The 16,318-nt window shown below is 41.3% G+C and overlaps 1 protein-coding gene across 7 annotated transcripts in view; it reads right to left on the bottom strand.

Moving 5' to 3' along the window:
• Positions 1–2,187: 2,187 nt before the first annotated feature.
• dlg3 (discs, large homolog 3 (Drosophila)) overlaps positions 2,188–16,318 on the bottom strand; it is a 496,785-nt gene continuing 482,654 nt past the window's right edge. For all 7 annotated transcript variants that reach the window (XM_080187527.1, XM_080187526.1, XM_080187525.1 and 4 more), the window contains 4 exons: positions 14,672–14,844; positions 13,330–13,439; positions 8,786–8,877; positions 2,188–2,341 (listed from right to left, as the gene is read on the bottom strand). In XM_080187527.1, the coding sequence (XP_080043653.1) occupies positions 2,235–2,341; positions 8,786–8,877; positions 13,330–13,439; positions 14,672–14,844 (482 nt within the window). In that variant the 3' untranslated portion in view covers positions 2,188–2,234. The remainder of the gene's footprint in view (positions 2,342–8,785; positions 8,878–13,329; positions 13,440–14,671; positions 14,845–16,318) is intronic.

Raw genomic sequence — 16,318 nt, 5'->3', positions numbered from 1 at the left:
CTTGGGCCAATTATCACAGTTACTCCATTGGAAACCCTGAGTTTAAAAAAAAGCGTAATTGAAAAATCACAGCGTGAAATATAAAGTCCACCTCCTCTAATTCGCATATCTGAGAGGAAGTAAAACCCAACCACAAAGTGGAGCATTGAAAAGGTACTGCTATGCCACAGTACAGAGGGGAAATGAACCAATGCAAGAATGACCTTCAATGTTACACAACATAGGCACTTGATCTTCCTTTCTGCCCAAAATTATAGATGCATGAATCACTTACTATACATTGGTCTCTGAATCAATATCTTTAAGACTATCATTAAATGAGAGTTTGACTAAATAAATAGGAAGATGGGAAAGGCTCCCTGTCTAACCCTTGATCCATTCAGCAATGTTTCCTATCTATCTCCATTTTGTTGTTATTCTATACTCTCCCAATTAGCATTAGAAAATAACATTTTGCAATGTAGTGTAATAGGTAACAGCTTTATATAATACAGTAGTCCATATAAAAAGGCCAGGGATAACTGCACTTATGTGTTGACACAGTCATCTTGTGGGGAATACCTACTCGATAACTTCCTTGTTGATCAAAGTTGCAGCTTGACTATTTACACTAAAAATATGTATAAATTGATTTTACATGCAACGGTCTTTAGGATTGCAGCAATGATTACTGATTTAAATTAATAAACCAGGGTCAATGACAGATAGGAGCAGGTAATGAAAATTATGCCCCAAAGATGAACAAAAGGGAACTGTAGTAGCTACAGAGCTCTCTCTTTTCGTTTTTATGCATTAATTTAAAAGCAGTGATCCCTTGTGTCTAAAAATGCACCATATCCATGTGGTTTAGATACATTTCAAAATTTACATCCTGCATCTCAAACATCTATGACATATCTTTACCACTAACAAATAAACCCCTATTTTCTGTCTTGCTACCTGTTTCCCCACAGAAAAGATCCAGACCGCTTTGTAAAAGAGTAAAAAAATTGTCACATCACTACATAGGTTTGCACTCATTCAGTTCAATTTAGATATCAATTCAAGAAAACATGAATACTGCCTTTTAAGGAAGTCAAACCATTCCAGTGCCTCATGCTTTGTAGATAAAACAACTGGCTCAGTTGATAACAGTTTCAAGGATACAACATACATCTTCCTCATTCTATTAGGTTGCTTTACTTCCATTGAGGGAATTTAAACAGAAAAAGCAGCTACTATCTTGGCTCCTTACCTAAGGGGGAGATATTGTGCAACAATGATTTATTTAAATACATGAAAGGAGCTAATTGTGTATCAACAAGCTAGATAGAGCTGATTTGTGATTTTTTTTTTAAACACAAAAGCATTTTTGTTGTGTAGTGATATAAAGCAGGTTTCCTGACCACTACAAATTCAAATTAAATCCAATTGTTCAAAAGAGAATGGTTGATTTCACTAAAAGAAATGGGCCATTTAGGCAAAGACATAGAATACATTTCTAACATTTCATTCATACAAAGCCTCATGTGAACAGCATCAATCTGAGCAATTTACACATCCTTTACCATTCACCTGCTCGGTTCTTACTGGAATTACTTTTGTTTTAAAAACAGCAAAAAAAAACGTAAAATGTCCATGCAGACAACCGTGTTTTCAATGTGTAAAACAATGTGCAATTTAATACATTGAAAATTGTTTTTATATTTTCATCTACAGTACCATAATCATGATTCTTTTTCTGATTTTCATTCTCTTCATCCTCCTCTTGAGATGAGGAATTGTGTACATGTCTTTAAAAGCACTGCTATGTGTAATCACAGAAGAATAGTGGTTTTCTCTTCTCCTTTCAAACCCACCTGCATTAGGAAATTTCAGAAAGATCCTTTTAAGGAATGGTACCGACAGAATTCCCCCTGTGAACACTGGTTCTTTAAAACCACCGTTAAGTTGATATGAAACTTTCCAAGCTGATCTTCAGGTAATACAAATGTACAAAGTCATTACCAATCCTGGTCCTGTTTCCTGAAGATGTTCTGTAAAATACTTGGGTGTGCATTTCCATGTCTTTGATGGAATTCCATAAAAACCATGCAGAATGGAAACAGCCACAGCGACGGTGAGGATTCATAACATAATGAGAAAGATAAAACTTGATATGCAACATATCTTAAAAGGAGGATTCCCCCCGCCGCCCCCCCCCCCCCCCCCGCCCCCCCCCAGGAATATCTTCTCTCTAAACATCGGGCTTATGTTTAGAGTTTTTCAGATGAAGGGATCCAGATGTAGGGGCCAGATTGTTCTTCAATGACCTGTTTAATTTTATTATAGATCTCCTCTAATGAATCTCCCTGTACAATGGCTGTGGAAAAGAAAAAAAAATTACTATTTAATAAAAAGCAAATATAGAAATTGCATAACATTGTGAATCAATGGCCTTTGACATTAGTTAAGTAAAGAAATGGATAAGCATATTAATAGAGGGCATGAACAAAGAATCACGCAACAGATCAAATAGAATTAAATAAAAAGGGAGGCAGACAAGAATTGCATTAGAAATGCTAAAACAGGTATTTAAGTCTGACTAGTCTATTTTAGTATCTATATTTACAGGTGGATAGTGGCACAAAAAGTATGAGAACAGAGTGTGTTAATAGAACATTGCCACCATCAACATCTTCTTTAGTCCTTAACGCAACCATTAACACTCCATTTGAAATGTTAAGTCTCTCACCACAGATGCTGCTAGACCTGAGTTTATCCAATATTTTCTGTTTTTAATTTCAGATTTTCAGCATCTGCAGTATTTTATTTTTACTTAAATCTAGGTCACTTTGTTGTCAACCTTTTAATCGCTGGAAACAGGTGCTGTGATTTTGCACTGGTGTTTACCATAAGCACAAATGACAACATGGGCAAAAATATGGCACGCATCAGAACACAAAGATCTCACCAACAAGATCTTGTTTTGTGATGTTTTCTGCTCCTTGCCGGTGACAATGACAGGGTATTCACCCAGTACAGTTGGGAGTGTAATTTCAATAAATCAATATCAAATGCATGTTGAAATCAAATCAAAAGGATTTCCTGCCCCCCCCCAACACACATTAGGAACCCCCATTGTTGGTCTGATGACACATCAGGAAGGGAAGCTTTACAGCATGTGAACCAGGTAAAGGAAACAGATGAGGGCACACAGGTAATTTAGCCTGTGGCAGGACTGTGGGGCAGGGGGGTAGACATGCCCAGGCCAAGTGTCCAAGGGTAATTCATCTAGGGAGCCCCATCCTCCCCACCTTGTGCATGTGGGCAGGATCCCATATTCGGGGGAGTTATTTGTTTCTTATCAAAGGTTGGGGCACCCTTTAAAATATGGCAACCTGATCTTGGGATTCCTGGTGTTGCAGGCCTATTCCGGCCCCACCAGTGCGACACCATGGGCCAGACCTGCAGACTTTATTCTGCATGGAGTGCTGCACGGTGTGGCGAGGAAAGCCAGCTGTGCAGTCGGCAAGCTGCACATTGGTTTTTGCACCTCAGCTGGCACTCTGTAAAAAACAAAAAATCCCACCCAGTATGTTCCAATCGACTCTATCCCATATCTTCATGTTTTTGAATAGTTCTATGAAATCCCTAAATTTATTTTTCTAAAGAAATAAATCTCAAAATCCTTCCGGTATTTGTAATTTTCTGTATCTTCTATCATTCTAATTTAGACCTAGTAATGTTTAATGAGACAGGATTAAATACTGATCTCATAGTGAAGGATACTTTAATTAAGAGCAATCATAACATGATAGAATTTCACATTAACTTGAAGGTAGAAACAAAAGTCTTTAAGTTAAATAAACACCATTACAATGGAGATAAAGGGTCGATCTTACCAAAAACACTAAGTCCCAAACAAGAATGAAAAATGGGAGAAATTTGCATTTTTTTTTCGGGTGACTTAAAATTGAATGTTACCTGACTGTCAAAAAAAATTTGCTAAACTTGGATTCTGCCAACAGGGAGAATTAGTGGGGCCTAAAATCACCTGGAAACTGGCTGATAGCAGTAGAGTGCGCCATTTCGCCTGTGCAGATGTCGGACAGCACAGAAATTTGTCACTGCCTCCCCCAGCCTAGCTGTTCCCCTCCTCCTTCCAGGATCGCTATCGCAGGGGACATGGCTGTGTCCCCCCTCTGAATCGCCTCACCCATTTGGCAGAGCCCGGTGTGCACTACCAGTGTGCTAGGCTGTTAGTGCCAGGGCGCCTGTGTGCAATGCCTACCCAAGGGGCAGGACAGATAAAATGAACCAGTCAACGCTGTTTGAAAAGGGCAGTAGGGATAACCCTGGTAATTATAGGCCAGTGAGTTTGACATCGGTGGTAGGAAAATTGTTGGAAAAAATTCTTAGGGATAGAATGTAAAAGCATTTGGAGCATTGTGATCTGATTAGGGATACGCAGCATGGATTTGTTCAGGGGAGGTCTTGCCTTACAAATCTGGTAGAATTTTTTGAGGAGGTGACAAAAACGGTTGACGATGGACGAGCTGTTGATGTCATCTATATGGATTTCAGTAAGGCGTTTGACAAAGTCCCTCACGGTAGGCTGGTAGAAAAGGTTAAGGCACATGGGATACAGGGACAGGTATCTAGATGGATAGAAAACTGGCTAGGCAACAGGAGACAGAGAGTAGTAGTGGAAAGGTCCTTTTCTAGCTGGAGATCTGTCACCAGTGGTGTGCCGCAGGGCTCAGTACTAGGACCTCTTTGTAATATATATAAATGACTTGGAAGAGGGAGTATGTGGTGTGGTCAGCAGGTTTGCAGATGACACCAAGATGGCAGGATTGGCGGATAGTAAGGAGGATTGTCAGGTGACACAGCAGGATATAGATAGGCTGGTATATTGGGCAGATATATGGCAGATGGAATTTAATCCTGACAAATGCGAGGTGATGCATTTTGGAAGGAATAATGCAGGGAGGAGTTACATGATAAAAGGTAGACCAATTAAGAGTATAGAAATGCAGAGGGACCTGGGAGTGCAAGTGCACAAGTCTCTCAAGGTGGCAACCCAGGTGGAGAAGGTGGCGAAGAAAGCTTATGGAATGCTAGCCTTTATAGGAAGGGGTATAGAGTATAACAGCTGGCGTCTAATGCTTAAGTTGTACAGAACGTTGCTTAGACCGCATTTGGAGTACTGCGTCCAGTTTTGGTCACCTTACTACCGGAAGGACGTGGAGACCCTGGAGAGACTGCAGAGGAGGTTTACCAGGATGCTGCCTGGTATGGAAGGACTGGATTATGAGGAAAGATTGGGTAAACTGGGGCTCTTCTCCTTAGAAAGATGGAGATTAAGGGGGGATCTGATAGAGGTGTATAAAATAACGAAGGGTATAGATAGAGTCAACAGTGGCAGGCTTTTTCCTAGATTGGAGACAAATATCACGAGGGGTCACAAGCTAAGGGTGAGAAGTATAATTTCGATACTAGAGGGAGGTTTTTCACACAGAGGGTCGTGGGGGTATGGAATGCACTACCAAGTAAGGTGGTGGAAGCAGGCACGCTGGACTTGTTTAAGGTTTACTTAGATAGGCACATGAATGAAAGGATGGAGGGTTATAGGAGACAGTTTTAAAAAGGGTCAGAACCTCGGGACGACACTGGAAATGTAATGCTACATGTTAATGTCTTGTCTCTTTTAATCCGCAGGTGTGTCGGTCCGCTTTGTTGTCTAATGAGGGGCATGCACTCGGGGGCCATGCGTGGGCGGCTCTTGGATATTTCGAGAGTGGCCTAGTACTTTGCGTCAATGTGTGTGCTTAAATCTGGACCAGCAGATGGGCACCACAACAGCTTAGTGACTAACACTGCTAGCTGTGCAGACACATGGATTTGGGTCAGTGTCTGTGGGAGTTTGCGCATTCTCCCTGTGGTTGCGGGGTTTCCTCCAGGTGCTCCCGTTTCCTCCCACACCCCAAAGATGTGCTCTTAAGAACATAAGAACATAAGAAATAGGAGCAGGAGTAAGCCAACTAGCCCTTCGAGCCTGCCCCGCCATTCAATAAGATCATGGCTGATCTGTCGTGGCTCAGTTCAACATTCCCGCCCTCTCCCCATAACATAAGAACATAAGAAATAGGAGCAGGAGTAGGCCATCCAGCCCTTCGAGCCTGCCCCGCCATTCAATAAGATCATGGCTGATCTGTCGCTGCTCAGTTCCACTTTCCCGCCCTCTCCCCATAACCTTTAATCCCCTCTCCTATCAAAAACCCATCAACCCGCGTCTTAAAAATATTTAGCGAGGCAGCCTCCACCACTTCAACAGGCAGAGAATTCCAGAGATTCACCACCCTTTGAGTGAAGAAGTTCCTCCTCAACTCCGTTCTAAACCGCCCCCCTTTTATCTTGAGGCTGTGCCCCCTAGTCCTATTGTCTTTTTTGAGCGGGAAGAGTCTTTCCACCTCTATCCTATCCATCCCATTCATCATCTTATACGTCTCAATGAGATCTCCTCTCATTCTTCTAAACTCTAACGAGTACAAGCCCAGTTTATTCAGCCTCTCCTCATAGCTCAACCCCCTCAACTCCGGTATCAGCCTAGTAAACCTCCTCTGCACTCCCTCCAAGGCCAAAATATCTTTGCGCAGGTGCGGCGCCCAAAAATGTACACAGTACTCCAGTTGCGGCCTCACCAATGCCCTATACAGCTGCAGCAAGACCTCCCTACTTTTATATTCAATCCCCTTCGCTATGAAGGCCAGCATCCCATTCGCCTTCCTGACCACCTGCTGCACCTGCAAGCTGGGTTTTTGCGACTCATGCACAAGGACCCCGAGGTCCCTCTGCACCGTCGCCTGCTGCAGTTTTTCGCCTCGTAAGTAAGTCCTTCCTACCATTTTTCCTACCAAAGTGGACCACCTCGCACTTAGGCTGATTGGTGTAACAAATTGTCCCTAAACTATTCTTCCCTGAATCTGGTTACAATAGGGGTACCATACGCATACACACGGGTCAAGCTAGGTGTAGGAAAATGCTTTGTTAAGATGGCGGCGCGGGCTCATTGGGCCGAAGGGCCTGTTTCCCGTGCTGGGTTGTTCTTTGTAATGTAGTGTATTTGAATCTCCAAAAGGCATTCAATAAGGTGCTGCATTTAAGGTTACTTCTGGGTGTATTTTAGAATGGATAAAGGATTGGCTAACAGGAAACAGAGCCGAGATAAATGAATCATTTTCACGTTGGCAAATTAGTAGATGGAGTGCTATATGGATCAGGGCTGGGTTTCAACTATTCAATCAATATTAGTGACTTAAGATGAAGAGAATAAATAGCCAAATTTGCTGATATCCCATTGAGAAAGAAAGCAAGTTGTGAGGAGGGTACAATGGGATATAGATTGGTTAAATGAGAGTACATAAATTTAGCAGATGTGCAGTAGACCATGCAAAGGTCCATTGACCTTGGGCAGGATTTTCCAGTTTTGGGGTGAGTGCAACCGCAAAATCCATCTGTTATCTCTCCCACTCCCTACTTCCAAATCATTGAGGTCAAGGGAGAGATGTCCAAATTTGCAGACATACCAAAATAAGAGCTATAATAAAAGGAATATTGATGAGATGATAAAATAAGAATGATGGCCAAACAGCTGTCTTGCATTTCTGATAAATACATTTTTTCTGACTTTCACAATTAAGTAATGGCATGCTCGCTCTGCAACAGGAATTCCACTGAAAGCCTGCCTTGAATGGATATGGCTAAGCCTCAACTATTCACAATAGATATTAATGACTTAAGATGAATAAATAGCAAAATTTGCTGACAGCACGTTAATAAGAAAGCAAGTTGTGAGGAGGGTACAAAGGGATATAGATCAGTTAAATGAGTGAGCAAAAATTTAGCAGATGGAAGTACGATCTCGAAAAGTATGAGGTTGTCCACTCTGGTGGAAGAAAAGCAGATATATTTAAATGGAGAGAGACTGCAGAATGCTGCAATACAGAGGGATATGGCATCCTTGAACATGAATTACACAGTGGATACATTTCCCATGGTGGGGAGGATGGGAAAACTACCCCCCCAACATTTTCAAATCCAAACCCCAAATTAAGTTAAATAAGAAATTGAAATATAAAGTATAGGCAAAATAGTTCAGGTCCATGAATTACAATAGGTAAGAAAGGTTGCTGTACCACTTGCATTTTATTCCGACTTAAATCTAAACCATCTAATTTCAAACTCACCCATCTTTTAAATTTCTCATATAGATTTTCCCTTCCCTCACCCTTTTTCTGAACCTAGTAATATACTTGTCTGTATAATCTTCCTGTTACTTGATTTTTTTATTACTGCTGTACTTCAAACATGAATTTCAGTTACGACTAGACTTACTGGCATATGCAATTAATTGAGCAAATATAAAAGCCTTTAAAAGAATGTTACATTTGTCCTAAAATGTTTTCAGACTCCAAATTGCCTCTTGCATCTAACCTACATCTAAATGTTAGGATACTTATGATTATAACATTTTTGATGGCCAACAGCTGTCTTGCATTTCTGATAAATACATTTCCTCTGATTTCACAGCTAAGTAATGGCATGCCTGCTCTGCAACAGGAATACCACTGAAAGCCTGCCATGAATGGATTAAAAGCTCAATTCTGAAACTGCTGGGAGGATATTCCAGCTTTCTTATTAGTATTCCAAAATCATCCAGATTAATAAATTAAAAGTATTTCTTCAGCCATTCAGTTAAACCTTCTAAAATGCAGGAATGTGCCCTCCATCTTAGGTAACAAATTACAATGAATACACCTACCTGTGAAAAATTCTCCAAATTCCTGCTCTAGCTTCAATGCTTTATCAAAGGTTTTAGTTGCTTGTTCTTCAGTTTGTCTTTTATTCATCTCCCTGTTTTAAGAAAAATCCAAATCTTTTAGGTGTGTTATGCACGATTAAAACAAAAACTTGAATGGTTTTATAATGTGAGACTCCAAACAGTTTGCTGTTTTTATTGCTTTTAATAAGAGATCACCTGAGATATTTGATTACCCTTAAACAGACATAAGGATAGAACCCTGTCTATCTGAGGTTCCAGGAACAATGTGAAGTTGATGCTTGGAGTTCATTATATTTTACATGCATAACCAATCTTACACACAGTATTTGTTGAGTACAATCAGTTTGGGAGAGGAGAGGAATGCAGTGGTGAAACAGCAAAGTGGGCTGCATCAATATTACTTAAAGACAGCCTGTACCTCTTTGAAGAGGAGATGGGCTTTCAATGCAGTCAACACAAACATATCTGGACACGGAAATAGTTGGGTGTTACGATCTCCGTCGAGACAAATAAAAAGAAATTCAAACTTCTGGTTAATAATTAAAAGAAAGAAATATCAAAATTTTTCCCATCTAGGGACTAAGTCCCATAGCAGGGGCGATAAATTAAAGTGTTCCCTGCTGCAGTGGTGGGTGGGAAAACATGCTGCCTCTTCTGGGCCCAACCATATTAATTATACAACTGGGTGTTTGCACCATATTCAGTGGTGGGGCAAGCCAATGGTACACAGTCTGCCGTTCCATCTCAACATCACTCGAGACTTATCACATACACATTCCCCTTGCATAAGTCATATAAAACCTGTGGCAGGATGATAAAAGTACATCTCACTGACAGTCTCTTGAGAAAAAAAAACAAGACACCAGCACCGCACCCTCTCCCCCCAACCACCCCCACCCCCCTCCCGGACACATCTGAAAAGTTGGGGGTGATTCTCCCATCCCACTGCACTGCTTTTGCAGCACAGCGGGCTGGGAGTCTCAAGTAGAGGCCATTTCACGGGCTTCCTGCAGAGTGCCATGGCATCTGCCAATCTCCGAGTGCCAGATTTCTGGCATCATTGACTCCATGTCAGAAATCAGCACAGAGCTGAATAAAATATTTTAATTCTAATTTACATTGAACTGGCAAGCCTGGGACTGAAATCTCTGGGCCTGCTAACCTTTTGCTGCTTCCCATTCCCATCCCCGTCACTCCTGGCCAGGAATGTTTCACTCCAGCAGGGTGTACAAAAACTCCACACTTGCGGGGGAGCTGGTGGCTCGACCCCACAGAACTGAAGGGGGAGGGGCCTTCAAGAGAGTTGGGGGGTAAGGGGCAGTGCCCCCTGGGCAGTGGCAGCCTGGGCCCTCTGGCTCTGCTCAAGGGGCAAAGTGGCCATGCCCATTGGGCATCGGGCAGGGCCTAGTGGGGGTGGGGTCCTGGTGCCATTCTGCAATGGGATAGGTGACGGATGGAGGGAGGCCAGCGATCAGGGATGGGCACTGGAAGGGCAAGAATGTTGGTATCGGGACTGCCAGGGGGGTTGCTGTCAAGCTGCCCTGGACACATATCGGGGGAAGGGTATGGGGGGGGTTCGCTGTGCTGGCCAGCGATCAGGAGGCTGACAGTGCAGGGCTACTGCACCTGCGCCAATCTTGGCTGTGACAGATTGGCAATGTACGGTGGCCCGCTCAGCCTATGCCGCCAGCTTCTCCAGCAGGAATAGACTCCACCCACTGATTTTTATTGTGATTCACGCACAGACTGGGAAATTCATTTTGAAACTCCTGCTGAAAAAGCTAGCGGGATTTACTCTAGTTTTTAGGTAAATTCAACACTTGGAAGTTTTTTTGGGAGAATTGCCCCCCTTAACTCTGTTTAGTTGTCCACAGATGCCAACTGTACATCCATGTATTTCCAGCATTGTTTTTATTTAATAAACAGGTTGGACTGAAGGTTGACAGTTAAATGTCGATTGTAAGGATGAATTGGAGGGATGGTTCATGTAAAACCTCATGAAAGATCTGTTCACAAAGCACTCTAGCACCTAAGAATATTAATGGTATGCACTCCTTTCGTTCATGCTGTTATTGATCTACCTGCTGCTCGTAGTCTTTGTTCTGCTACACTCCAGATGGCATGAGCTACCTCGTAACAGAAAAGCTGCACAGTATGCAGTGGATGACCAAACATTTGCAGACCCCCCTCAAGGCTGCATTGCAAAACTCATCCCTAATGGTTCAGGCAGCATTTTGTAGCCCGAGCCCCAAGGCAAGTTTTAAAAGTATTAGACACTTCCAGCTCCTTTCACCAAATGAGTAAGGAAACAGAAACTGGCTTCCAGCAGAGCTGTGTGCTTCTGGGTAACCAAATAAACTAAATCAACAAATTGAGGGATAAATTAAAAGGCAGCCTCTTAAAGAAATACTACATCAAAGTGCAACGAATCTCAAAGGAAACCTAAAACATCAAAACAAAATGTGATTGAAAGTAATTTTTGTTTCAATCCACTGACTGTTTGCTCATTTACATCAGTTGCCTGATTGATGATGTTCTGATGCCAGCATGGGATTTGTAAGCCATCTCTGCCTAGGTTCATGACAGGAGTTGTAAGAAATTAAATTTATCACCTGGCCGCTGTGTAAACCAGACACAGAAATGCATAATATATTGCCATTGCAAAAACATTGGACACTAAGTTTGGAATCCATTTGTGTCCAGAAGGATGCCAAGCTAATGATGAGAACATGCATTGGATGTACAACCTATGGAAACTTGTACTCTGGGGAAGACTGACAGTGTGAACACAACCTAGTTTTTGCCTGTCCTTGAGATACAGGTCTCGGCACATACATCATCTTGCTGTCCTGCTGATGTATTGGTGAACTGAATTTGGAGAGTTGCTGCCTGAACCAAGGAGTACTGAATAAAAGTTAAGGGCATCAGTAGTTTTGACAGTGATAGCTTTGACAGTAATAGGCAGTGCTGTCCATGGTCTGATTTGAGGCTCAAGCTGTGTTTGCAGCAAGCAACGTAGTTCAGGACATCCTCCTTTATGAAGCAAAGGTGCCTGAGGCGTTGCTCTTCTGAGGTTTTCTTGTAGAATAACTGCTCCCTGAAGACCTGTATGTGTGACCTGCTACAGAGTGCCCTTCTCCACAAGTTTTTTGTTCCTTACCGTTCATCTTCATCCTCCAGCATCAAAGGCTAGCTAGCCTTAACTACAGTCAAACTATTTCGAAACCAGCAAATAGTCCATACAACCTCCAAAAATGTCTCTGCAGAAGTCATAATTAACTTTTATGTCACAAAGGAGACCAAAATATACCAGAAAATAACACACAGCTGTAAAAGATAAAACAATTAACTTCAGTGAGTCCTTCAATTAGCAGAGTTGAAGGATCCTTCTTGCCTATTAGTGGCAAGAGTTGCTCTGTGGGTCAGACCAGTGTCCAATGCATCGGAGCCATATTTAAATATTTTTAAAATAATTTTAATTACTTCCAGCACATACTTTGGAACTTACAGCACAGATTGAGCATGCACTTACAACAGTCAAATACGTCTGATTGTATGTCCATTTTGCAACTGAAAAACTTGTTTGATGACATTGAATTTCTAGGCCATTTATTTGTTTTGAATTTAAGGGGAACTATTCTTGCAGGAGAACATAAAGGAATTTTTCCTTCACAGCAAGTTGATGGAAACATCACATGAGATGTTTGGAGAGGTTGTCAGTGACATCCAAAGTCCTGGTTACTGTTCACAGTTTTAAAGTAATTGAAAATATTGAGCAGTGCAGACTCAATGTATTCTGTCAGTGGCAGTACCCAATGGACACCACAATGTCTTTTGGTAAATAACTAAATTTTCCAATGGGGGAAAAAATGGAGAATGCAGATATAACATTTCTTTTAAATACAAAGGAGCACTGCTCGAGTGAGGAACATTTCACACCGAGGTTTAAGAAGTCACAGGAATTATTTTAAGAACTGAAAAGCATAATTCATTCCCACCCCAACAGCTATCAAATGGAAACACAGAATCTCTCTACAGTGCAGAAGGAGGCCATTCAGCCCATCAAGTCTCCGATAGATATTCTCTGACAGAATATCATACCCAGGTCCTCCTCCAGCCATACCCCCGTAACGCCATGCATTTGCCATGGCTAATCCATTAACCTACACATCTTGGGACATCAAGGGGTAATTTAGCATGGCCAATCCACTTAACCTGCGCATCTTTGTGGGGAAAAAACAGGGGCACCAGGAGGAAACATATGCAGACACAGAGAGAATGTGCAAACTCCACACAGTCACCCAAAAACAGAATTGAAGCCAGGTCACTGGCTCTGGGGCAACTACTGTGCTCCCTGTTGACGATGATAATAAGCAGTCGATCACTCAATAGAACAACATTCAGCCTACCAACCTATTTTCTGATAAGTTTAAATCCAAGCAGCTAGATTAATTTTACATTAGAAAACAAGATAAATAGATTTACAATCACTTGCACCCAGACAGAGAGAATCTCATACTTACATGAGAGATTGCACAGATCTGGGTTTGATGAAAATGGCAATGGAATATAGTAATGCAAGCTGTAACCTCTTGATAGCATTCCCAGACACATCAAGTATGCAGTGTTTTCCCTACAAGGATGGAAGCAACAACCTCAATAACATAAATCCGTTAAAGTGAATTGCAGTTCTAAAATTAAGAACACTATATATTGCAAAAAAGTAAAGATCAGAATATGAAGAAATATTTTGTTCTATCTTCCCCTATAATCATGCTGGGTTAAGAGCCCATGTACATCCTGACGATAAGCACTGGAAGGTTATTTGATTATGTAAGCCAACAAGGTGAATACACGTAAGACACACACCAGTGATCACTGGCTAGCATTTAAGAACTGACTTCCAAACTGATAATCTTCACCCTTCCCCACTCTAATCAAAGATTTGAAGCACCCTCAATATTGTGTCTCAGCTAAGATCAACTAATTGCAGTTATTGGATAAAACCTAGGTCTTTATTGGGTCTGCATACATGTCAACCTACAAAACTAACAAGATGTCAAACAGGCAAATAGCCTCAACATCACTGTATGGAATTATTAACCCTCGGAGTGATGAGACTTTAATAAGCATATTTTCAGGAAGTAAACTCAAATTTTCCATCCATTCAGCATCACATATCAAAATGCAGCCCATTATTCATAGCACCAGAGAATCCTGACTGTGCAGAATGAGGCCAATGAGTTTGCACCAACCCTCCAAAATAGCATCCCATCCAGGCCCTCCCCTCTGCCCTATTCCCTTAATCCTATGCATTTACCATGGCTAATCCACCCACACAACTTTAGACTGTGGGAGGAAACCGATGCAGACTCAGGGAGAACATGCAAATTTCACACACAGTTACTGAAGGTCGGAAATGAACCCTGGCTCCTGGTGCTTGCCACCATGCCGCCCAGACCAGGAAAATTCCCTTGGGATAATTCATTTCAGTAAGTATGTATTTTACAGTTCAATTATAAATTAAAACTTATTCACAATTCCTCCATTGTTACCAGAAAATACTCAACTCAATTTGCTTGGTAGAAAATATTTGGCTGTATCTTGAATGCAATTTGTTTTTCTCATCACCCAGTGTTAGAGTGAATCTGTATTTCTGCACTGAAGAGTTTAAAAGGGGACCTTACGAGGACTATTGCATGGTGATGGGCAATATCCTACAACATGCCCATGAACTGTCAAAAACTGTCCATCACCTTAAGAATAAGACATAGTGCATGTACCTACTGAAGGCACAAGAGTAGCAGTTAGTCTTCCTTTTAACCTGATATAAACTTTATTTTTGTAACACTTAACTGTACTCACCCTCTCAGCTACAGCTCTAACAGATTGAATGCTGGTCCCGTAAAGGTTATCATTATATTGGCCAGCTTCAATGAATTTATTATCCTGAATGTCCTTCTCCATTTGCTCCCGGGAAGTTACAAAATGATAATCCTGCCCATCAATTTCATTCTCGCGTCTTGACCGGGTGGTGTCTGCAAGGCAAAGTAACAGCAGCAGATTAAATTATATTAGATTGGTGCTTCGTGAATTAGAGAGAATATACAGCAATGAAACAGGCTATTTCACTACAGAGCAGTATTAATGCACTATTCAAGCCTTCTCCAATCCTTACCTATCTATCATCATAACTCTGTTTTCTTCTCCCTTATTTGGGATCTGAATATTCAAAGATATTTGAAATTCCAAAAGATCAGGAAGCTAATAAAATATGATGAGGTTGCTCTGTTAATCAAGGGTGACATTTTTTAAATCCAGTTCAATCAAGTCAAGTCCAATTCAGAGTGTCAACAAGTGAGACATTCCCAATCCAAGCTGACAAGACAGGGGTCTCATTTCCTGTCTTGGGCTTGATCTACATGATCCAAGCTGATTGGAGTAGGCATTGCACCTCCTCCAATCTCATTTGCATCTTGGCCAAAAGGCTGAGATGCCACTTTTAAAAATAGCTTCAAATGAAGCGAAAATGTAACCTAATGACTTCAACCAAGTACAGCGTGTCAACACTACACTTGATTTTAGCCAAAAGGCCAAGAAGCAAGTAGAAGACAGTAGCAGCTTCAAGGGTGACATTAGCATAGTAGCAAGAGATGACCTTACTTCAAAAGGTCAAGATATAGAATTAGTTTGGACAGTGGTAAGAAATACTAAAAGAAAAAAAAGTCACTTGTGGGAGTGTGGGCTGCCTAATAGATGTAACACATTATAGAACAAAGTATACAGGAAGAAATAATAAAAAATAGTAAGAAAGGTACTGCAGTAACCATGGACAATTTTAATCTACAGATAGATTGGATAAATGAGATTGGCAAAGGTAGTCTGAAAGATCCACTCAGAAGTGTATTTGGGACACTATATTCCAGTAGCAACCAGGGCAGCAATCTGATAATATGCAATGAGACAGGGTTAATCAATGACGTCAAAATAAAGATGCACACATGCAACAGCGATCTTAAAACATCACAGAGTTTCACTCAGTTTTCACACATACGTGAAATCATGATTTTTTTCTCTCATCTTTTTTCTAAATCCTTTTTACTATCCTTTTACTCGTATCAGTGCACAGGAGGCAACATGGCAACTGTCCCGTGATTTGAGACTATACAAATAAACCAGCTCTTTGAGTTCATAATTTTTAAAACTTTCTGTGGGGTTATTGATAGGAAATTGGATCACACCAAAACTGAAGGATTGGAAAGTACATCCCCACTTATAAAGGGGGAAGTCAATCAAAATGCCTTTTTGTTTATGAACAACTGGCAAGAGGAAAAATCAAGGCTGTTTAAATTAATCCCCCCTTGTTCATAACAGAAGGGAGCAAAGTATGGGAGCTGCATTCAGATCAGAATAGCAAAGCAGGTTCGAGGGGCCACCAGCATACATGTATTAAGTTTGAAAACTCCAATCACAAGCAAGAATCTTAAAACCAATTATAAAGCTACGAGGGGA

This window comes from Carcharhinus amblyrhynchos, chromosome 4 (genome assembly GCF_965287045.1).
Source record: "Carcharhinus amblyrhynchos chromosome 4, sCarAmb.v2.hapA, whole genome shotgun sequence".
NCBI classification, from domain to species: domain Eukaryota; kingdom Metazoa; phylum Chordata; class Chondrichthyes; order Carcharhiniformes; family Carcharhinidae; genus Carcharhinus; species Carcharhinus amblyrhynchos.
This window is presented reverse-complemented; position numbering and strand designations above follow the sequence as displayed.